This window comes from Mastigoproctus giganteus, chromosome 4 (assembly GCF_048544385.1).
Source record: "Mastigoproctus giganteus isolate SK-2022 chromosome 4, ASM4854438v1, whole genome shotgun sequence".
NCBI lineage: Eukaryota > Metazoa > Arthropoda > Arachnida > Uropygi > Thelyphonidae > Mastigoproctus > Mastigoproctus giganteus.
The window spans coordinates 101,809,931-101,833,976 of record NC_143578.1 but is presented as its reverse complement, the minus strand read 5'-3'; the positions used below and the strand labels follow the sequence as shown (position 1 = coordinate 101,833,976).

Genomic DNA, 24,046 nt, shown 5'->3' with positions numbered 1-24,046 from the left:
CGACCGATAGCTCTAACTAGTTGTATAGGAAAAATATTAGAAAAAATAATTAATACCAGATTGACATGGTTCCTAGAGACTGAAAGCATTCTAAGTCAAAATCAATATGGATTTCGAAGAACTAGATCAACACTTGACTTTATGGTCAAAGCTGAAGGAAACATCCAAAATGCATTTCTCAGGAACGAACACCTAGTGATGATATGTCTTGACATTGAAAAAGCTTTTGATACAACCTGGCGATATGGGATTCTTCACGATCTCTATGAATCTGGTCTTCGAGGTCATCTTCCAAAATTCATTCAGAACTTTTTGAGCAATAGGTCCTTTCAGGTACGATTTCACTCTGCTCTCTCGCAAACATTTGTGCATGAAGAGGGGGTCCCTCAGGGTTCTGTGCTTAGTGCCGTGCTCTTCTCCATCAGGATTAATTCAATTACCAAATGTATTCCCAACACAGTTGAAACATATCTGCATGCTGACGATCTGGCAATCTCATGCCACTAACAAAACATGTGTTTCATTGAAAGGCAGCTTCAAGGCAATTAGCAAGCATGTTCAGTGGGCAAAAAATAATGGACTTTCAAAACAAAAAACAACAGCAATTCATTTTTGCCTTCAATGGAATTTACATCCAGATCCCGATTTACATCTTGACTCTCATCCATTTACTTTTCAACAGAGTATTAGCTTTCTTGGACTAATTTTGGATAAAAAACTTAGTTTCTTATGGCATAATGAGCATATTCGTACAACCTGTCTAAAGAAGCTGAATCTCTTAAGGGCAATTTTTGCTATGTCATGGGGTGCAGATCAGTACATGCTGCTGCACTTATACTGGTCGTTCATAAGATCCAGACTAGACTATGGGTCTCCTGCATATGCCTCAGCTAGAAAGTGCATTAAAATGGCTCAACCCAGTACATCACAATGCTCTCTGAATTCCCATGGGAGCTTTTCGTACATCGCCAGTTCAGAGTCTGTATACGGAAACACACGAACCACCTCTATTTCTTCGTCAGCATGCTCTGCTATTAAGCTATGCAGCTAAAATCAGAAGTTTCCCACATCGTCCTATAAGGCAGTATCTATTCACCCCAAAATGGCATAATTTGTACCAAAATAAACCTTTGCAGAATAAACCATGTGGCATTAGATTACAAAGCATAACTATGTGCTGGGAACTAAATATAAATAACATAATTCTAGATATTAGTACAGCTACACCACCATGGCAAATACCCTTGGCCAATGTTGACCAACATTTCCAACAATGGGGAAAGAATGCCCTTCCAAATTTCAGTATTCAGCAGATCCATGTAACTCACTCTTTTCAGTTCTCTAGTTTTACCCAAATTTATACTGATGGTTCCAAAACAGATAGTAAAGTTGGCGCAGCTGCAGTTCTGCCAAACATTACAATATCCCAGCAGCCCCCTTTGGAATGCAGCATTTACACTGCAGAACTGTATGCTATCCTGATGGATCTAGAGAATGTAAAACAGTCTTTATATCCTCAAACCATTATCTACACTGATTCCTTAAATACTGTATCTGCTCTTCAATGTAAATTTCTTTCCAGTCATCTGTTACTATAACAAATTCAAATCAAGTTAGTGCAGTTCTTGCAAACAGGCAAAAATTTATTTTCTGTTGGGCATTCTGGAATCATAGGAAACAAACAAACGGATTTTTCTGCTTGTTTGCCAGAAGAACGCCAGTCATATAACATCAGACATGCAGATACCTTACACAGATTTCAAACACATCATACGTAGCACTGTTGGAAAAAAATGGCTATCGATTTGGCAGGGACAATAAAGCAATAAGCTCTTTCAGATTAAAAACCTTCACAAGCAGTGGCTATCAAGCCTAAGAGGCAGTAGAAAGGAAGAAGTAGTACTTGCCAGATTGCGAATAGGACATACCCACCTAACTCATAGTTATTTACTCACTCAGGATGACCCTCCACTATGCAGCAACTGTCAAACTCAACTCACAGTAAACCACTTTATCATTGAATGCCCATTATACTTGAGAGAACAACAAACAGCTTTCTCTTCACATCTATATTCCTCTAATAAACTTGTCTTACAGCAGATTCTCTGAGACCGACAAGATATTTAATGATGTTTTTACCTTCCTCAGAATGATAAACAAATATCGTCTGATCTGAATCCTTTTTTTAATATAACAATCATGCACCAAATAAGATTGTATTGTTATAGGTGCATTATGGCTTTAGTAGCCCTTGCACCAATAAATCCAACAAACAACAACAGAGCCTGTTATGTTCCTCATCAAATAGTAAGCAGTCTCTAGTGCATAGTGCTTCATCTTTTAAATAAATTGCAGATTAAAAATATATACAATATGTCAATGTTCTTTGTTTGAAGGTATTTAAGTGCTAAAGCAATTTGTATCAAAGGTGAAGTTCATTCTGCTATGAAGTAGAATGAACTTCATCTTTGATACAAATTTTGATAATAGCAGTAAAGATCATTTCAATTTACTGTGCAGTTTAAATACTGCCAGCCATAAAAATACAAGCAAGGATAAGGATGTTCTTCTTATCCTTGCTTGTACAGCCAATTTTTATGAGAAAAAAACTTACACAAATCTTATATGGTAATACCTTGAGTTATGCAAGTGATGCATACCACGATAGAGTTGCACAACTCATTTCACATAACTCGAGAGTTTTCCAGCATGAGTGGAAACATAAACTCAAGAAATACAAAAGTTTTTTTAGAAAGTAATAGTTGAGCAGCTGAGTATCAGCAGCGGGAGAACAAAGATTACTACCTGATATGAAGAATGAAGAGGGGTAAAAAAATATATATATATATATTTTTTGATTTGCTAATGTACTCTGTTTGTCTGTATATAACAGCTCATTATAGAATAGTTGCTCACCAGTCATTTGGCCTAAACATACTCCTGCTTTCGTTTTTGTTTTTCCCAGTACTTATTTCACACTAGACTGATTCAGAATTACACTAGCAACTGCATCTACTAGTTGTACTGTTTGAAAATCTATGTTCTTCACCAAAGCTTAATAACTAAACCCACTCACCCACCCCTTCTATGATGTCTGTCCTTTCTATACACAGTATACTCAGGTATTACAGTTCTGCATCCCTATATCAGAGTGAAACCATGAGTTTGATATTTGTATAATTTCAGCTTTTTATGACTTTTACAAGAACGAGGCAGCAAGAGAAGTAAGCAAACACTTAGCCATAATTATGAGAGCATCCTTAGAGTCGGGGGGGGGGTCCCCATGCACTGGAGATGTGCAAATGTATCCCCAATTCACAAAGGGGGTTCAAAGGGTGACACAAATAATTATAGACCTGTTAGTTTAACTTCTGTTCCAGGGAAAATAATGGAGTCATTGGTTCAGGAGGTGTTACAGGATCACCTAGACAAGACAGCAGTAATAGTTCAGACACAGCATGGGTTTGTTAAGTGGAAGCCTTGTCTGGCCAATTTGATTGGATATTATGATGTGGTCACAAAGGAACTGGATGCAAAAAATAATTTTGATATTATATCTTTGGATTTCAGGAAAGCTTTTGATACTGTTGCACATGGAAGACTGCTGTACAAATTGGAGCAGTGTAGCATTAAGGGCAAGTTACTGCAATGGATAAAGAGATGGTTGAGTGGGAGATGGCAGAGAGTGGTAATAAATAGACACTGCTCTATGTGGATTAATGTTGTTAGCGGAGTCCCCCAGGATTCAATGCTGGGCCCATTGTTGTTTTGTGTATTTATCGATGATAAATACACAAAACAAAGTGGGTGTCAAAAAAGTGGGTGCGAGAGTACATGTGAACAGGCAAAGTTTTTACGGCTCCAGCAAATAGCGAAGTTTTTGCTTTTTTATTGACTTAAATTGGCATATCAATTTATTTTTTAGAGTTGCTTTATATTCCTAGTAACAATACATTAGTTTAAATTGAATTTAGATAGAAATTTTGTAGGTTATTACTTAGTATCAGTAAGGATGTCAAATCCACGTGTGGACAGGTTTTGCACTCCCGCGAACGAAACGTTTTTAATTATACTTAGCCGCTTTATTGACTTAATTATTAGATTAAATTAATTTCTATAATTAGCTTATAGACCTAGTCAAGCTCCGTGGTTTATTTTGAATTTAGATAGTGTGATTTGGAAAGTTAATTATACCTCGGGTCTGTAGATTAACCGTTCGTAACTTGCCGCCATTACTATAAGATACAATGTGTGCTAGCGTATAGTTTAATGGAAAACTAGATAGCGAGTATAAGGTATAAGGTATAAGGTATGTTAGTGTCTAACGGCTCCTGGGATTTCTCCCATCTCCGCGGGTATACATTGTATCGGGGCCAGAGATTTGAAGTGTGTGGGGGTCATGTGCTGTGTATTGTGTTGTGCCCTTTGTTCCTCCGGTCTATTAGCCGCCGAGCCCCTAGTGGGACCCGACGTTACCACACCATGCCACGGGGAGGCTGACCGGGTGTACCACTGTAGCTAGAGTACTCTGGCGGGTCCTGCCACCTACTTTCCTGGGATTTCAGTGGCTAGGACCAGATTTAAGAATGAGATGATCGCTGTTTCTTGAGCAACGGTTGTAATTTTAACAGAGCGTAGGGTTGTTCGCTGATAACTTGTTCTAGGGCCAAATAGGTCGGGCAGTAATTTTGATGTTTTTAGATTTAGACCTGTGGGGGCATGAGTGTGTGTGTATATAAAAATATATATACACACACACCCACACACAAATATATATATATATATAAACTAAAAAAAAAAAAAAAAAAAAAAACGTTGTGCAAGAGAAAAGTAAGGGAGGAAGGCAAAAAGACTGGAGGGTAGGAAACAGAAGAAAGGGGCCAATAGAGAAGATGGCCCCTGATGACAGTGTGGCATGCCCAACGCCTCACCAGAGAGAAGAGTGGGGTGGCGGGTGGACGAAAACCACCTCCCCACAAAAAAAAAAAATAAATAAAAATAAAAAATAATAATAATAAATAAAAAAAAAAAAAAAAAATCATTCTGTAAGAGAAAAATAGGGGGGGGGGAGTAAAGAACGGATGGCAGGAAACAGAAGAAAGCCGGAAAAAAAAAAAAAAAAAAAAAATGAGAGAGAGATATACCCCGCAAGTTCAGGGTAGGTACAGCTAGCACGGCCAGTCAGTTGCAGCCGACAACTTGCTGGAAATCCAGCAGTGTGAGTGCTGCTATGGTGGATGGGTCATGTTCAGTAAGGTCTAGTTCAGGTGCCATCATTGGGACTCCATTTGGTGAGTCTTTGTCGCATCCAGACTGAAGGCTGGTCCAGTAGTCCATCAGAACGAACAGTGGGGGTGGTCAAAACCGGGAGTCCAAGATTAATGGTCAAGTCCAGGGATCGATGCTAGGCCTCTTCTTGATGAGATGTGTCACGTCTGGTCGAGAAAAGTTTGTCCAGGAATCAATGATGAGGAATTTGTCAAAGTATGTGTGGACCCTGTCTTTGATTGCACTGCTGGTCAAGTCTTGTGCAAGTTGGTCCAAGGCATTAGCATTCATGGCTCAATGATGAATAGCAACAATTGGCAGTCATGGTTGTTATGACCTATTGATTCGGATACTAAGGTGGTGGTAGTGCTTTCTGCCTGGTAAATAAGTCCATTGCAAATTGAGTCAGAGCTCGGTAAGTTTCTTCATTCTGTAGGGTGAGGTGTTCTTGATTTTGGTAGTTGAAGCGTAGTTTTGTTATTAGGATCCTCCTGAAGTCCTCGTAGATTTCACAGCTGTGGGCAAGGTGCTCCCACGTCTGATCCTCTCCACAGTGGCAGCGGGGTGAGTCTGAAATTCTGAAGTCATGTAGTTTTTTCTGGAAGGAGCCATGTCCAGTGAGGAGGTAGGTAGCATAGAGTCCTGGTGAAAACCAGACAGGTGTGAGGGGGTAGAAGGCCCTGACATCAGGGAGGAATCTTTTGGTGACAGCGCCTTTAGTTGATGTCTGCCATCTTTCTTGCCAGGTGTCTGTTAGATGTTCATTAAGTCTCATCTTTTCAGCGTTTCTATTATTTGCTGGGTCAGTGGTGAAACCTGCACAAGTAACTGCTCTTCCTTTGGCTATTTGGTAGAGCAACCCATGACGAACAATCTCCAGGTCCAGTGGAAGAGATCCAGTGAGGACCTGTAGCGCATGGGTGCTGACAGTGCGACAAGCACGCGAGGACAGAAGGAGAAGAGAGCGCTGGATAGTTCCTAGGCGCGATCTGTTTACTACGGTATTGGCCTTCTTGTACCAGACTCCAGAAGCATAGGTGATAACCGGGATGAAAACTGCCTTATAGAAGAGTGACAGCGTTCTCTTCTTTAAGCCCCAGTCCTTCCGGGCAACTCTTGAGACTTGGGCAGCATACTTCCTGATCTTAATCCTGAGTTGGTCTAGATGAGGAGTGAAGGAAAGGTTTTTGTCTAAGATCAAACCTAGATATTTAAGCTCTGTTTTTAGTTTTACTGTAACACCATTGACCTTGATTTGGGGTGGTCTTCTCAAATCAAGGGTGCCTTTTAGTAGGATCGAATTGGTTTTCTCTGGGGAGATCTTTAGGTTGTTATGCTCTGCCCAAGCTTGAAGGGTGGAGATGGCCTGGTTGGCAGTTGCTTCTAGTTGGGTTCTGTTATTGGCAGAAAAGAGCATGACCAGGTCATCTGCATAGGCCTGGGTTTGTACATTGTTGAGTTTGGTGTTCAGGAAATCATCCAGCACCAGATTCCAGAGGAGAGGCCCCAGGACAGATCCCTGAGGGCATCCCCTGAAGACTGGTCTGGAGACACTGCAGTGGGGAGCAGACACGACAACTCGCCGGTCCTGGAGATAGGTCTTGATGCATCTATATAAGTTTTCTGGGACATGCGCTCTTCGGAGTCTGCCCAGGACGCTGGGCCACCAGAGGGAATCGAAGGCACCAGCAAAGTCAAAGGAGATTAGTAGAAAGTATTTGGAGTTGCAGTTGGTAGCAGCTTCAATGATTGTTTCCAGTGCATCAATCGTGGAGCGTCCTTTCCGGAAACCGTACTGCTTAGGTGAGGAGAGACCAGCATCATTGTAGTGGGCTTCTATTCTATGGGAGATCATCCTTTCGAGAAGTTTGCTGAAGACTGGCAGCAGTGCAATGGGCCGGTAAGATTGTGGCAGATCATGTGGTTTGGTTGCATTCTTCAATATAAGTCTAAGGATTGCAGTCCTCCATTGTGTGGGGAAGAATCCTTGGTGGAGACAGTGGTTTAACAGGTTGAGTATTGTAGTGGGAATAAGTTCAATGGCCTTCTGGACGATTTCTGGATCGAGCATGTCTCTGCCCGGAGCCTTCTTGTTTCTGATTCTAGATGCAGCTAAGTTGAGCTCGGTTGTGGTGAAGGGTTCTTCAATTGCAGTTGTGTGATATGTTTCATTTTCCATGCAGAGCTGTAGCTGTTCCGGTGTGTGTGGGTCAGCAGGCTGCTGAAATGTAGCGTCTAAAATATTATTGATAGTATCTTGCCACGATCTGGTATACAGTCCGTTCGGTAATTTTGTGGTTGATACGACCTCGCCTCTGGGAAGCTTGTTAGTGGTCACTTTGTACACAATCCCCCAGGGATCGGCGTTCCCTTCAGTGCTTACCAGGGCTTCCCATGAGCGCCTTTTGCGCTGTTTTATTGTTGTGGTATACTGGTTCCTGGTCACTCGATATTGCTGCAGTAAAGCCTCTGTTTCTTCTGGAGGCCATGTTCTTCTTGCACGTTGATAGCGTTTTCGTCGGTAAATGACTTCGCGTCTAAGAGCCTGGAGTTCAGGTGACCACCAGGGGACAGCACCAGGTGTGAATCTCTTCTTTTTGATAGCCTTGTTTGCAGCATTACTGACGAGCTGTGTAATTGCACATTGATGCTGGTCTGGGCTGAGGCCGCTAGGATTGAAGCGGCTGGCTGCACTGGTCAATTCCTCCTTAAAAAGGTTCCAGTCAGCCTTATTCAGGGCATATCTTCTTTGTTGAGTTCGGTTGGTTGGTTGTGTGACTAGTGAACGGTGTAGTTGGAAGGTTAGTACCCTGTGGTCAGAGGTGGTCCAGTCCTCACGGACTGTCCAGGAAGCAAGGTGCTGAGCAATGGAGCTTGAGGCTAAGGTGATATCTATTGTAGCTTCCCACAGGGTACTGGAGAAAGTTGGCAGGCAGTTAGGTTTGTTTAGAATGACCAGGTTGCTGTTAGACAAGTAGTCCTCAAGACGTTGGCCATTTCTATTTCCTCTGTGATTTTGAGTTCGGCTGTGCCAGGCTGGGGACCTGCAGTTAACATCAGCCCCTATAATGAGTTTAGCATTTGGCATTTGTAGCTGGATGGTCTGTAGATATCGGGTGGCAGGAAGAATATCTTCCCCCGGTCGACAGTATATCGAAACTAAGTAGAATTGCCCCAGTGGTGAAATTACATGGGCGCACACAGCCCAGCTAGTACACAGATCAGTGATTTTGGTGACAGTCAGTTCGGGATTGCGAACGACAATCGCGGCCCAGGGTGTGTCACCATCAACCTGGACCACTTTAAATCTTAAGGGGTAGCCTTTTACCTCCTTGTTATGAGTGTATGGCTCCTGAAGCAGCAGCACATCTAAGTTCTCTTCATCTGCCTTTTTGACCAGTTGTGCAGCAACAGCCTTGGCCCTCTGAGCGTTATGTTGTGCTATTTTCACAGTGTGGGTATTTAGGTTTGGTCTGTTACTCCCCATATTCTATTCTTGATTGTTGAGCACTTCTGGCTTTGAGATAAACTGGGCAACTGCTGTCACGGAGCGAATGGTTGGCTGGCACTTTTAGGGCCTTGCAATTGGCACATGTGGGAGGTTGAGACTTTTTGGGACATGTAGCGTATTCATGCCCCATTTCGGCACAGTGGCCACAGGTGGGAAGATTTTGCCTGCACGTGTGCGTGGTGTGGCCGAAACGGCAGCACCTGAAACATTTGGGGACGGCTACATGCTCCCTAAAGCGGTGGCTGCCCCAGTTGATGTAAATTCTTGTTTGTTGGGAGAGGATCTTCCAGGCCTTGGGTGATAGCTCAAAGACCCAGTTAATGGTGTGCCCAGCTCTGGGTTTTGTTTGGAATTTAGGGATTATGTGAGAAGTTGGTTCTTCATCTGGGAGTTCCTGTTTCAAGTTTCTGTGGAAAATTTCGCTTTGCAATTCCTCTGGAAGGAGATCCTTGTCCACATCTAGTACCAGTATGCAAGGGCCCTTTTGTCTAGGGGGCTCGGCCAGGAGTCCCAGAGATGGTAATTTAGGATTCTTAACAATCAGTTCAGCATCCTCTTTTGTGGCTGTTTCTATAATTACTCCTGTATTTCGCGTTTTGCGAATTGACTTGATTTTAGTGTTCTTTAAGTCATCTGTCAAGGAATCCATGATGGTCTTCTTGACCTCCTCACTGGACATACGACCTTCATTGGTAAGGGGTTTAAGTACCACAAAGTTAGGTCTGGGTGATAGCGTTTTCTTCAGTGTAGTCCGTAGGTTGGTACCTGAATTGTTTGTCTCGTAGCTCAGTTCCTGAGATTCGGGAATAAAGTCCGGTGGTGACTTCCTCAGCGTCTGGGCATATGTGGAGTCGCGCTGTCGCATTTGTTTTACTCCACAGTCAGTGTAGGCTTCCAATTTTGCAGTTGCCTTTTCGCTTTCCAGGTGAGTCTGGATAAGCAGCGATTCTAGCTTATTCCATAGGGTGACGATTTCTGCCCTAAGAAGTGTTGTAATTCTGTTAGTTGGCTCTTTGAGCACGTTCTCCAGTGCTACTTTGAGTTGTAGCGATTGTTGGATAACTGTCCCCTCAGGCATGCTGGGGTCAAGGGGGAGGTCAGGTTGTCTCATATCTGTGTACTCGGTTTGGGAAAGGGGGGGTTCCATGGTCCCTCTGTTTTGAGATTTTGACCTGGTTTTTCGATCAAATTTGGTACCGATTGATTTTTTGTTCTTAATGGGGGGTTCAGTTTGAGATCCCTCATGTTCTTCGTGTTGCTCTGCTATTTTAGGGTTGTCGGTCACTGGCAGGGTTGTGTTTACAGCCGATTTCTTCGATTTACCCTCCATTTTGAGCAGATACGAATTGGCGAGTTCACTCCGGATGAGCGAGTGGCGAGACAGTCTCACAGAAGGAGCTCAGAAAATGAGTGCAGATGATACCCACTGCAAGTTAGTAGGTGAATCAACTTAAGAAGTGCTACACAAGAACAGTTACCACCAATAGGATTTACGTGCTGTTAAGTCACGTGCTATTTGCCCTGGGATGACATCCATATGGTCATTATAATGGTATTAAGTTACACCAGTGCTTGCAATATTATTTATATCAAGTGGCACAATTATAATTTCTGCCGAAATTGCCAAAATCAGCCGTTCACATCCAGTATCAGCGCCCTAATTTAAATAGCCGACTGGGCTAGGTGAGTAAAGTGCCTGCCTGCCTGGCAACCCAAAGGTCGCGGCTCAAATCCCTCCTCGGGCTTGGATCAGAGTACTGCAAAAACCTTGGGAGGTGTATTATAGCCACAGAAGCCGATGCGCCAACAACTAACTAGGGTTAAACGAGGCAGTCAGCGATTCCTGAGTTAGGCCTAACAATATTACAAAGGTAATAAACTAATATTAACAATTTACAAAATCTATTAAAATTTATATCCAGTTAGGGAAAAACTTACTGACAATTTCTGCACAACAACTGAATTAAATAAAACACAATGAATACATTAGGATATTAAATGAAATGCAGCATACTAAAACGTCAACCGTACTAACAACGACACTAGCGACATCCCCAGATAGCGAGTATAGTAGCATCAATTAATCAGTAAAATTTATTAATCTTATTAAATTTCATTGTCAATTGAAATGTACTTTTTTAACTAAATAAATATGGCGAAGTAGTTATTACAAATGTAACATCATAAATTAATACATATAAGTTGACAGGGGATAAGAAAGTCATATAACGTAATTCGGAGATAATATTCGATACCGAAATACATTATATATAGTGTTATAACTGCATTGGGATATAGGTTTAGGGTTATATTTTGTATTGGAATTTTATTGACCTTGAATAGAAATCATGACTCAGACCAGAGCAGCAAAGCAAAAGGCTCAGGGGAGAACTAGGGTGGGGGGTTGTCCTCTGAATCACAGTCTACTGAAATGCACTGCTTGTTTGATGTTTGTGGAGCAATCAGGAATGGGACATGATATTATCAAGGGGAATGTCTTTGTGTGTGCGCAATGTAAGAAGTGCGAGGAAATCAGGCACCAACTCGGCATTGTTATGGGTTTATATGAGAGCTAGAAGGACAGGGTGGATGCCCTCGAAGGATTTAAATTGAGGGCCCATCAAGCTCTCAACTGCCAACATCAATGCCAGAGCTTGCACTTGAATATCACGCAACACAGCGGCAACCCCCAAGGGAGAATGCACTGGTCCCAAAGGACTAGCTGTTGTAGGTGACTCTATTGTCAGAGAAATGGGGAACATATTGTGCAAAAAGGATAGAACAGGACCAGGGTATGTCTGCCAGGGGCAAAGGTTGATGACATTGTAGGCAGATATCATCCTTTAAGGACACAAAGGGTGATTATTGTACACGTTGGCACTAATGATATTAAGAGTAGGAGACTGGCAGAATTACTTAACAAGTACAAGACAATGCTGAAAAAAAGCCGTGAGTTACGGTTGAATGTGGAAGTGTTACAATTCTGCCCAGACACGATAGGAGGGAGTATATGATGAGAACCTTGTCGGTCAATTCGGCCCTGGAGAGATTTTGCAAGACTCAAGGGGTAGAATTTTTCTCAGCCCGGTCTGTGCTTCTTAACAGGATATACTGCTTCTACAGGGATGGGATCCACTTAAAGAGAAAGGGTGCAATAATATTTTCTGATGCTATTGAGGCAGAGTTAGATGGGTTGGAAAACTGCTAACTTGGGGGGGGGATACATGGACTAATAGATTAACAGTAGCTGTTGGCAGAGGTAAAAGTGATTCTTGCTCTACTTCTATTGAAATGCAATTGAGCAGCAGCCTGGAAAGCAAGGCAATGGGAATTTCCAGGAGTGCTGGTAGTCATAGTGGAACAAGTAAATACTTGGGCTGTGTTAGGGTAATTAAGAGTAGAAACAGTTGCATGTATACTTGCATGTACACCAATGCTAGGAGTATAGTTAATAAATTCGATGAGTTTGAAGTGCTAGTCAAGACATCAAAGGCAGATATTGTTGCGATATCAGAGACATGGTGTCAAACAGACATAAGCAGTGCAGAATTGGAATTTGGGGAGTACAATGTGTACATAATGGATAGGCAGGACAGGAAGGGAGGAGGGGTTATGCTGTTAGTTAAGAAACACATAAAATCTAAGGAAGTGCATCCAATTGATGTGAGTGGACAGTGCAATGTTGAGTCTGTTTGGTGTGACATAAGCACTGAGAAAGGAAAAATGAGAGTAGTTTAAGGCCTAATATGTGTTATAGGCCTAATGAATCTGATGAGTATAATGAGTAATTGTACAGAGCAATAGAGTGGGCCAGTAAATCAGAGAGTCTTATAATGGGGGATTTTAATTTCCCAGATATTGACTGGAATTTGTGGGTTGGTCACTCACACACTAGCAATGATTATGGTTATCTGAGAAAAGTATTTAAATTCTATACGGTGGAACCAACTGATGGTGTTACCAACAGCAAATTCAAAATGGGAAGCATTCAAAGAATTAATCTTGGAAGTTACTAAGCTTTTCATACGAACAAAGAAATATTGTTCAAGATTTAGGCCTAAATGGATGTCAGATGAACTAATTAGACATGTGACAGAGAAGGAAAATGCATGGAATACATATAAATTAACATGCGACACAGAAACTATGATAGATATAAGCTGGTCTGTAACCAAGTTACAAAGGAGGTTAGGCAGGTGAAGGTAGATTATAAGAAATCTTTGGCAAAGGATGCAAAGAAAAACAGCAAAGAGTTCTTTACTTGTCTAAACTCTAGAAGGAAGAGGATGAATCAGATTGGTCCACTTGATATCGATGGTTCAAATGTTGATGATCCTGCTCAGGTAGCAAACTAAATGAATATTTTGCATTGACATTCACACATGAGGAGTTATTCAGGGAGGAGAATGCCAGAGGTGTATTCAACTCTGGCAGTAAGCTAAATAATCTTGTAATAACTGAGAGTAAAGTGGAGGAGAAATTGTTGAAGATAAACACAAGAAAGGCACCTGGGGTGGATGCAATCTATCCAGTTATATTACAGGAGGTGGCAAAGGAAGTAAGCAAACCCTTAGCCATAATTATGAGAGCTTTCCTGGACTCATGGGAGGTACCTATGGACTGGAGATGCGCAAATGTGACCCCAATCCACAAAGGAGGATCAAACGGAGACACAGACCTGTTAGTTTAACTTCTGTTCCAGGGAAATTAATGGAGGCACTGGTTAAAGCATCACTGCAGGATCATCTAGACAAGACTTCAGTTATAGCTCAGACACAGCATGGGTTTCTTAAGGGGAAATCTTGTCTGACTAATTTGATTGGATACTATGATGTAGTCACCTAGATATCATATATTTGGATCTTAGAAAAGCCTTTGATACTGTTGCACATGGAAGACTGCTGCACAAATTCGAGCAGTGTGACATTGGAGGCAAATTGCTGCTATGGATAAAGGAATGGTTGAGTGGGAGAAGACAGAAAGTGGTAATCAGTGGGCACTGCTCTTCGTGGACTAATGTTATTAGTGGAGTCCCTCAGGGTTCACTGTTGGGTCCATTGTTGTTTTCTGTATTTATAAATGATATTGATGATGGTATATCAAGCTTAATGTCCAAGTTTGCAGACAATATGAAAGTTGGCAGGTTGTTAATGACACTAATGACAATACACTGCTGCAACAGGATCTAGAAAAGTTGAGCAGATGGGCTGAGAGGTGGCAAATGAAGTTTAACATTGGCAAATGTAAAGAACTACATATGGGAAGCAGTAATCCCAGAGTAATGTATCAACTCTGTGGTACCACACTGACAGTGGTAGAGAATGAAAAGGACATGGTGGTAATTGTGCAGGCAGATATGAAGTTTTCTGAACAGTGCAGACATTCTGCAAGGGTAGCTCATGGTTTCTTGTCACTGGTATACAGGAATTTTTCTAGTAGGGATAAGGAGGTGATTATCCCATTGTATAAGGCAATGGTCAGGCCACACCTTGAGTACTGTATACAGGTCTGGAGGCCTCAATTTAAGAAGGATGTAGAGCTGTTGGAACGAATACAGAGTAGGGCAACAAGATTAGTGAATGGAACAAAGGGTTGCTCTTACGAAGAAAGGCTTAAGTTTTGCAAATTAGAAGGTCTGGAGACTGGGCACCTGCGAGGTGATCTGATTGAGGTGTATAAAGCCTTGAATGGTTCGAGTATGCTCAATGCGGATTGGGTTCTTCCTCTTGCTCAGAATAATCACCTGAGAGGGCATAAATTCAAATCGAGGAAAGACGGTTGTAGGACAGATGTGTGGAAGTTTGCTTTTAGCCAGCGGGTAGTTGATTGGGGGAACAAACTTCCATCTGTCATTGTAGAAATTGATAGCTTAAATAAATTCAAGGCAGAACTTAACAAACATTTGGAATGAGTGGATGGGTGAAATAAGGTTTTTTTTTTTCTTTTTGGCTGATGCTATATAAGCTTACTTTCTTCATGTGCCTTTGCTAATGCTAATATCGATGAAGGTATATCAGGCTTAATGTCCAAGTTTGCAGATGATACAAAGGTTGGTAGGGTTGTTAATGACAGTAAAGACCGTATGCTACTGCAACAGCATCTCGAAAAGTTAGGCAGGTGGGCTGAGAAGTGTGAACTGAAGTTTAACATTGACAAATGCAAAGTTCTCCATATGGGTAGCAGTAACCCAAGAGAAATGTACCAACTGTGTGGTACTACACTCAGGGAGGTGGATAATGAAAAAGACCTGGGGGTAATTGTGCAGTCTGATATGAAGTTTTCTGAGCAGTGCAGATGGGCTGTCAGAGCAGGTCATATAGTTTTGTCAATGATATTTAGGAATTTTGCTACCAGAGACAATGAGATGATTATCCTTTGTATAAGGCAATGGTCAGGCCACACCTTAACTACTGTATACAGGTCTGGAGGCCTCATTTTAGGAAGGATGTAGTGTTGCTAGAACGTGTACAGAGAAGGGAAACAAGATTGGTGAGTGGAACAATAGGGTGCACTTACGAAGAAAGGGTTAAGTTCTGCATGTTGCAGCATCTGGAGACTAGGCACCTGCGAGATGATCTGATCGAGTGATCTGTATAAGGCCTTGAATGGTCTGAGCAGGCTCAATGCTGATGGGATACTTCCGATTGGTCAGATTAAGAACTGAGGGGACATAGATTCAAATTGAGGAAAGTCAGTTGTAGAATAGGTATGCAGAAGTTTGCCTTTAGCCAGTGGGTAATTGATTGCTGGAACAGATTTCCATCTATTGTTGTGGAACTTCATAGCTTAAATAAATTTAAGACTGAACTAGACAAACATTTGGAGTGACTGTATAGGTGAAATGGGAAGGTTTTTTTTTTTTGGTTTTTTTTGGCTGATGCTGTATAAGTTTGCTTTCTTGCATCATATGCCTCAACTAATGCTAATATCTAGTGGTATGAATTTTTTACAACTGCTAGATAATACTAATTTGTTGCACAAGTTTGAATCATTTAAGACAGTTTTTTTGCTGTTATTAAGATTCAGTGCTGATCCATACATTGTTTTTCAGGGTTTAAACCATCAGCACATGCAAAAACTTGAGATTTTGCCATACAAATGGGGTAAAAATTATCCTACACATACAGTAAATGTATTTATCATAAAACTAGGAAGTTATAAATCACAATATATATTATGTATGGGATATAAGGAATAGGCATTTACACAGAAATAAGCAACAGATTACTTATTTTGAGAGACCATTTTTAAAAATATGGATTAATATTAAATTTAGCTACATTCAAAAGGCATTGCATTACAAAAAAAAATGAGACATGTGGCAGAGAAGAAAAATACATGGGACACATATAAATTAATAGGTGACATATGAATTAATTCCTGACATGTCGATGCTTCGGATCTTCCGACGTCTTACTCAGATCAAGTGCACAAGAATAGATTTACTTGTTTCAAGAAGAATGATGATCGATGCAGATTCAGTATTCCATATTGGCCTATAAATCAAACTTGAGTTTTAATACCAATGAACACACAAGACAATTGACATTCGAGTTTCAAATGGCGTTTTCAACAATATAAGGAAGATCTTGAAGAGAAAGATGATACACTCGAGTAGTTTCTAGAAGAGCAAAAGTTGGATATGAAAACTTACTTGGATGTTATTCGATCAGGATTGATGAGACCTACCATTCTAATGAAAAGAAATATGATACAACTTTGGACGAATACCTTCAATCCATGGATAGCTGGTATATTAAATTCGAACATGGATTTACAGTTCATACTCAAGGAATATTCATGCGCATCATATGTTGTAGAATATATTAACAAAATCTACAGAGGCACAAGCCATTTGCATCGAGAGTTTATCAAATTGCAAGAAGAGTATCCAGATCAAGACTACACCAACATGTTAGAATGTGTTAACATTAAAATGTTGAACAGCATTGAAATGAGCTTGCAAGAGGCAGCTTGGTATTTGCTTTGCCAGCCAATGTCTGAGACTAGTAGAGAAGTTGTGTACTTGGCCAGCTACTTGGCCTCATGGGGTCAGAAAAGGCAGAAGAGCAAGAAGTGAATGGCTGAAGAAAATCTCGATGATGATTCTACTGACATATGGAATGAAAATATTATACAGAAATATGAGAAAAGACCAAAAGATGGAGTGCTCGGTTAACTTTGCTTGGATGATTTCACAGCAAAATAAAATGTTGTGAAGGGACAATGTAAACCTAGGAAACAAGATGCGAGTCATAAGGTATTGCCACTATGAATGTCTGAATTGGCAGAGTATAAACGTGAGATAGTTTTACTTTACTGGCCTTTAAAAAATGAAATGGTCGATATCTTAGATTCAAACAAGTTTCTTCAGATATACGATGAAAATGAAGAGACTTTATGAACTGCCACAAGAGGTACAAGTTGGATATCGATATTGACAAAACAGAGTATTGTAGAAAACTTTGCATCAAAATGGACAATAGATAGAGAGGATGCTCAAGCAAAATGCAAGGAATATGTTTAAAGTCGAATTGCAGACAATGCTAGTAACAGACTTCAAGAGAACAATGATGATACTGAAATGATTTCGGCAAACTTGCTATCCACTGTGGAACATTGGAGAGAAATGTCATGACCAGTGATGATTACTGCAAGTTGGTTCGAATGACGAATAGAAAACAACGCGAGTTGATTCTTGAAGCTATACATCGAATAACAGAGCGAGCTAACACAACACCACGTCAAATATTCTTTACTGGTCCAGCAGGCTGTAGCAAGACGTTTACCTTGAAAATTATGATGGAAACTTACAATCGCTTAAGTCAGGTGCACAACTCGCTTAACAACGCATTCGTTGCCTGCACATCGACGGGGATGCTGGCCACAGCGACCAATGGTACCACAGTTCATTTGGCGTTCAAAGTTGGCATGACGCAAATAGATGGTGATCTTGCTCGAGAAACTTTGCACCTCTATCGTAACACATTTCAGAACGTTCAAGCAGTATTCATCGATGAAGTTAGCATGATTGGAGCTGATATTTTGCATGTGATCAACGGCAGACTGCAAGAGATCACCGGAGAATTTGATCGAGAGTATGATAGTTTAGATATCATATTTTGCGGAGATTTGCATCAGTTGCCACCAGTGAATGCAAGGCAAATACCAAACCTCATAAGAATATCGTCGGTGGTGCAAATTTTGTGGCAGTCTCTCAGTTTTTTTCTACTGGTTCAACTGATGAGACAGAGTATTATTATTATCATTAGCTGTATGGTGCAAGGAAGCCTGAGACTTATGCTGCACCAGCCAAAAAAAATCCTGAATTACTCTGAGAGAGAGAGAACTAGAAGGGAATCACCAAGAAAGAGAAGAATGATGATATCCAGCTCAGGACCCTGGGTGTGCCAAGCCCATACTCACCAGATGTGAACCCCTGGGGTCAAATTCTCTGGCATATTAACTAAAATTGGAAACAGTGAAACATTAGACGTTGAAGAAAAGAAGTTAATCAAAGTTGATTTAGAACATAAGACGTTGTCATGGAACAAGTACCAAATTCTGTTTGTTTGTTTCATCGTAACAACGATGTTGTTCATTATAACGCTCAAGCATTGGAATGAACACCACCATCGATTGTACAGCCGATGATCACTTCACTGGTTACAAGAGTCATGAACAGTTGACTAGTATGTGAACAAAACTCCATCAAATGAGCATAGCAGAGACCGGAGGTTTTCCATACGTATTACATCTATCGACTGGAAAACCTTACATGATCACTACAAACATTGATGTTGAAGATGGTTTGGTCAATGGAGCGATCGGAACTTTACAGCACATTGAGATGGAAGAAACAGAAATCAAAAGATTGTGGTTACATTTCAAAAGCAAGAATGTTGGAACTAAGAGTCTTCTTGAGTCTCCCCACACATATTGTCGCATTGTGGCATATTAAAATCTGGCTGGACTCTGATTACAAGACGTTCCGCCACAGTATCTTTCAAAAGCAAAATGCTTAGATACAAAAGAATCCAATTTCCTTTGGTTGAAGCTTGTGCCATGACTATTCATAAATCTCAGGGTGGAACTTTCAAAGAAATCAAATTCGATTACAATAAGAATCTTGAACAGCAACTGGTATACGTTGCATTGTCGAGAGTTAGAAGCATCAATGGCCTGTACATCAGAAATATGACTTTACATTCTACCATGCTTGCAGTTGTAACGCACCTAAGATGCAAGATCTTTGAACTGAATTGAAACATTTGAATAATCATCATTTGGAAACACTCTCTACAACTGTATTACAATTTTGGGATCAAGTTGCTTCATTGACATTGAGCTTCAGAATGGTATTGTCGAACACACAGAGTTTGAAACTTCAAAGCGAAGACATTGAGACCGATCCAGTTCTCATGAAATCGAATATCTTGGCATTAAATGAAACATGGTTTGAAAACGATGAAAATGTTGATGTATAAGGATACAAATGTATCACAATTCAAAAGACCTTCCGTGCATTCTGGTGATGTTGCGATATACAATAAAGTTGAATTGACAATATGTACACCACATATTCTCATTACTATGGATGCAGACTCGCTATGGTAAATGGCTGGTACAGATAATTGTGGCAACATTTGTGCAGCTGAAGTTAAAATAAATGGACAGAAGACTTTGCTTGTAACATTCTACATCTCACCTAATTCAACATTGGAGCAGATTATAGTTTTCTTAATATCCAATCTAGCGATTTATATGCCAAAGTTTGGAGACATACCTAAAGTGGTAAGGAAATTCAACTTTCAGAAGATCCCAATAATTTTAGTGGGTGATTTCAACATTGATGTTAAGAAACCTGAAAATGCCCCATTCCTCGACTTCATGGAATCAACATTCGATCTCAAACACATCAGATCCTACAAAATCTACTACATGTGGTTAGTCATGTATTGACTTGGTCTTCAATCGCAACGTTAATAGTTTGAATTATTATTATTATTATTAGCCATATGGCACAAGGAAGCCTGAGGCTTATGTTGCACCAGCCAAAAAAATAATTCAAAAAATTCCTGAGTTACCCTGAGAGAGAGAGAGAGAGAGAGAGAGAGAGAGAGGAATCACCAAGAAAGAGAAGAATGATGATATCCAGCTCAGGACCCTGGGTGTGCCAAGCCCATACTCACCAGATGTGAGCCCCTGGAGTTGATTGTTTCAACTATGTATCCTACTTTAGTTACCATAAAAAACACCGAATAAAATAAAACTGATTTTATTAAACTTAAATTGTATTTTTTCATTTCACATGATGTTATTCACGGATCCACCTGAGCCAATGTCGATTTTTTTTTTTCAGTTGTCTTTAATTCTCTTATTCATTTAATGTGCTGCTCACATTCTGAATATCATACATGACAATTAAATCATTCTGCATGCCTTCTAGAGTAAACCAACTATAACTTCAAGCTGTCCTGTATAACATGATTTAAAAATAAAGCTGAGTAAGCGAATCCAAAATGGGATACTTGGCTTTGCTGCAATAGTTGTTTATCTGTAGCTATTACAGTTGTTAGCATTAAGAACTGTATGAGCTACAGTTGTTAATGTTAATGCTACAGTTGTTAATGCTCTTGTTAGTATTTACTATGATCTGTAGGCAGATCATGGCAAACACCAGCAATGTTGCTTAATGGAATCTCATATGGTCATAGTCATTTAAAAAGTAGAAAGACAAACAATGTGGCATAGATCTAGAAAGGAAAAGAAATAAGAAAATAAAATACCATGAATCATAGTAATTTTATGACTCATGTATACTGTGTAGTTCTAGTATATACTTTTTTTCCATCATCATTCTTATTTTATATGTAAAATTGTAAAACATAATTAATCGTAAAATTTTTATCAGATTTCATTTTGACTTTGGCATTGTACAAGTTGTTGAAGAACAAGTTATACAATGATATCACCATCCCTGATATCACCATAAAAGTAAGTGAATTCATGCATATATTCATCTGATATTTATTGCATATCTAACTGATCCATTCAACTAGGTAACAGTAGAAGGTCATGCCCGTTATAGGAACTTGGATGGTCGCATTATTCAAGACCAGTTCAAGGAATCCAGTGAAGTTAAAAGTGACACCTTAGAGTTTAAGAGCACAATCAAGCCCAATACCAACTACACCGTCCAAGTTTGCACATTGAATAGAGCTGGTTGTGGACCACCAAGCAGGCCATCATCAAAAGCCACTTGTGCCTCCCCACCTAATGGTAATATCCATGTTTCCTCTTCTTTCAAAGTTTCCCCTTTTCTCTAACTCAGAAGGTAATATATATATATATATATATATATGAATATTATTATTATTATTGCTTGGAATTAAAGAAAGTACATATTCAAATAGATTGCAATTTATTATCAACTTAGTCTCAAGTAAATTTATATTGAACAATTAGACTTTACACCAGCCGGTATTCAAATAAACAAATTCCAATCCTGCAACTAAAACACTTTATTTACAATAAAATAAAATAAAATATTAACGTATAAAATGAAATAAAATAAAATATATAGTAGTCTAAAACTGATGTGATTCAATTTACAATAAAATACAAAAATATAAAATATGATGATAAAAGCGATAAAAACAATTAATAAAATACCGTAACAACTGTAGCTTTCGGAGATAGCGATCCCCTTTCTCAACAGCATATTTCTGCTGTGTGGCACATCCTTAAATAGCAGATCCACGGCATTTGTCACATGGTTCCTCGGGAGTAAGGCCGGAATTTCCCATTTATGCACCGGAACCGGAAATGGCTCGGGAGCGTGCTAGCTGAAACCATTCATCTCGCCCAAGCACCACAGTTTCCAAGAGGGGATGTAAACGTACACCCTTGTCTCTATTAATGGAATTGCTAGCTGGCCCAATACGTAAACTCTCAAGCCATTTACGGACCCAGAACCCCTGTGCATGATCCGTGATGACAACATGGATCATGCACAGGGGTTCTGGGAAGTCTGCCGTGGCAGAACATTTTTGGGAGAAGCAACATCAAAACTCCCCGGAGGATGTTGTCATCACGGATCATGCACAGGGGTTCTGGGACCATAAATGGCTTGAGAGTTTACATATTGGGGCACCTAGCAATTCCATTAATAGAGACAAGGGTGTACGTTTACATCCCCTCTTGGAAACTGTGGTGCTTGGGCGAGATGAACGGTTTCAGCTAGCGCGCTCCCGAGCCATTTCCGGTTCCGGTGCATAAATGGGAAATTCCGGCCTTACTCCCGAGGAACCATGTGACAAGTGCCGTGGATCTGCTATTTAAGGATGTGCCACACAGCAGAAATATGCTGTTGAGAAAGGGGATCGCTATCTCCGAAAGCTACAGTTGTTACGGTATTTTATTAATTGTTTTTATCGCTTTTATCATCATATTTTATATTTTTGTATTTTATTGTAAATTAAATCACATCAGTTTTAGACTACTATATATTTTATTTTATTTCATTTCATTTCATTTTATACGCTCGTATTTTATTTTATTTTATTGTAAATAAAGTGTTTTAGTTGCAGGATTGGAATTTGTTTATTTGAATACTGGCTGGTGTAAAGTCTAATTGTTCAATATGAATTGTCCCAGCCTTGTAGGCCTATTTAGAGATATCAAGTAAATTTAAAGCAAAGGCTATGAGCACAGTAAAACATTGATGCACATGGGCTGGGAAAAAGGTCTCGTACTGCTTCATAATATGAGATTAATGCATTTTGTAGCAAAAAACTTAGATTACACAGCTGATGGTTTTATTAATATATGTTAGTTTTTGTACAACCCTCATAGATTACAAATACTGAAAATGTAAACCACATCTTTATTTGTTTACATGTAGACAATTTTTGAGAATGCATATAAAATTTTTCTGATATATCCAAAATTTAAACAACAAATCAGATTATATCAGTACTTGCATAATGGCTTAAAACATAATTTTTTAAGTAAATTATTTTTGGCTGTTACAGCTGAAATTAATAAATAAAAATTAACTTTTATTTATTAAAGTTGGATGGCATTCTTCCTTTGTGTTATGACGTTGAGTGTATGGAGGACAATACATAAAACTAAAAATGTGCTATTGTGAACCAAACTAAGGTGTCCCTGCATTGCTTAATCAGAGAATAGCTGGATATTGTTGTAACTGGCATAACGTTATGCAAATTATACTGCACATTAACCCAATTGAAACTTATTCTACAGGCATGTGAAATCACTCATAAGATGTTTCCACTGGGATCATTTTGATCATATTCAGTGGATTTTTCAAAGTTTTAACAGATAAACTATGGGAAAAAAATTACCTTAGAAAGCATTGTGAGTTATTTCTGAGTAAATAGAATGGTTTTTAAGTGCAAGAGAAAAAAAAAATACCTGAGGATCAAAATTACTTCCCTCAGACTGCCAGTGGGTTAAAGAAGTCCTTTTTGCAAAGTAATCTAAAAATATACAAACCTTTCACTTGAATAAAAAAAACAGCTTTCTTGAACTTTCTTTTATGTTCTTCATAAATATACACAAGTTTTGCCAATTGTCACTCAGTTGGAGAGGCGAGGTTTCAATCCCATCAGATACTGGAGGAATTCTTAAAGGATAATTAGCCAATCTTATACAGGATGAGGAAATTTTTTTCACAAGAGTTATTACAGGTTTTTTATCCCATAGCGTACAAATATATTGATGAACACACACTTGTACAGACATAATATGCAATGTACAGTATGGCTTTAGATGCCTATGCTCTATATAAATAATAGCAACAACAACTTGAACTGGAGGCAACACAACTTGACACAACATTGAATAAAGCTGGTTGTGGACCACCAAACTGGCCAATATCAAAAAATAACAGATTAATATCACATACTCTTTACAAATGAATAGGATGCAACCTACAAACTTATCCTGAACTCTAAAAAGAAATACATATAGAAGTGGTGGTTAAATTGTCAGGCCAATCATTACCATTCCTGCTGGCATGGTAATGATTGGTAACACTTGAATAAAAAAAACAGCTTTGAATAAAAAACAAAAAAAAACTTTTTTGAATAAAAAAAACACAGAATTTGTTTGTGTCATATGTGAAAGCTGGCTTAGGTTTTGGTTACACTGTGAATGCTATTTCAAGCTAAGTTCTGATTCTGCAAAATCAAGTGACATTTCTCAAACTTGAAGTGATAGCATTGTAAGAAATTATTC

At 39.6% G+C, this 24,046-nt stretch overlaps 1 protein-coding gene across 4 annotated transcripts in view; it reads left to right on the top strand.

Annotated features, from left to right (window-relative positions):
- LOC150086955 (tyrosine-protein phosphatase 69D-like) overlaps positions 1–24,046 on the top strand; it is an 823,111-nt gene that overhangs the window by 331,266 nt on the left and 467,799 nt on the right. For all 4 annotated transcript variants that reach the window (XM_090371707.1, XM_090371706.1, XM_090371704.1 and 1 more), the window contains exon 7: positions 20,842–21,061. In XM_090371707.1, coding sequence (XP_090227833.1) covers positions 20,842–21,061 — 220 coding nt within the window. The remainder of the gene's footprint in view (positions 1–20,841; positions 21,062–24,046) is intronic.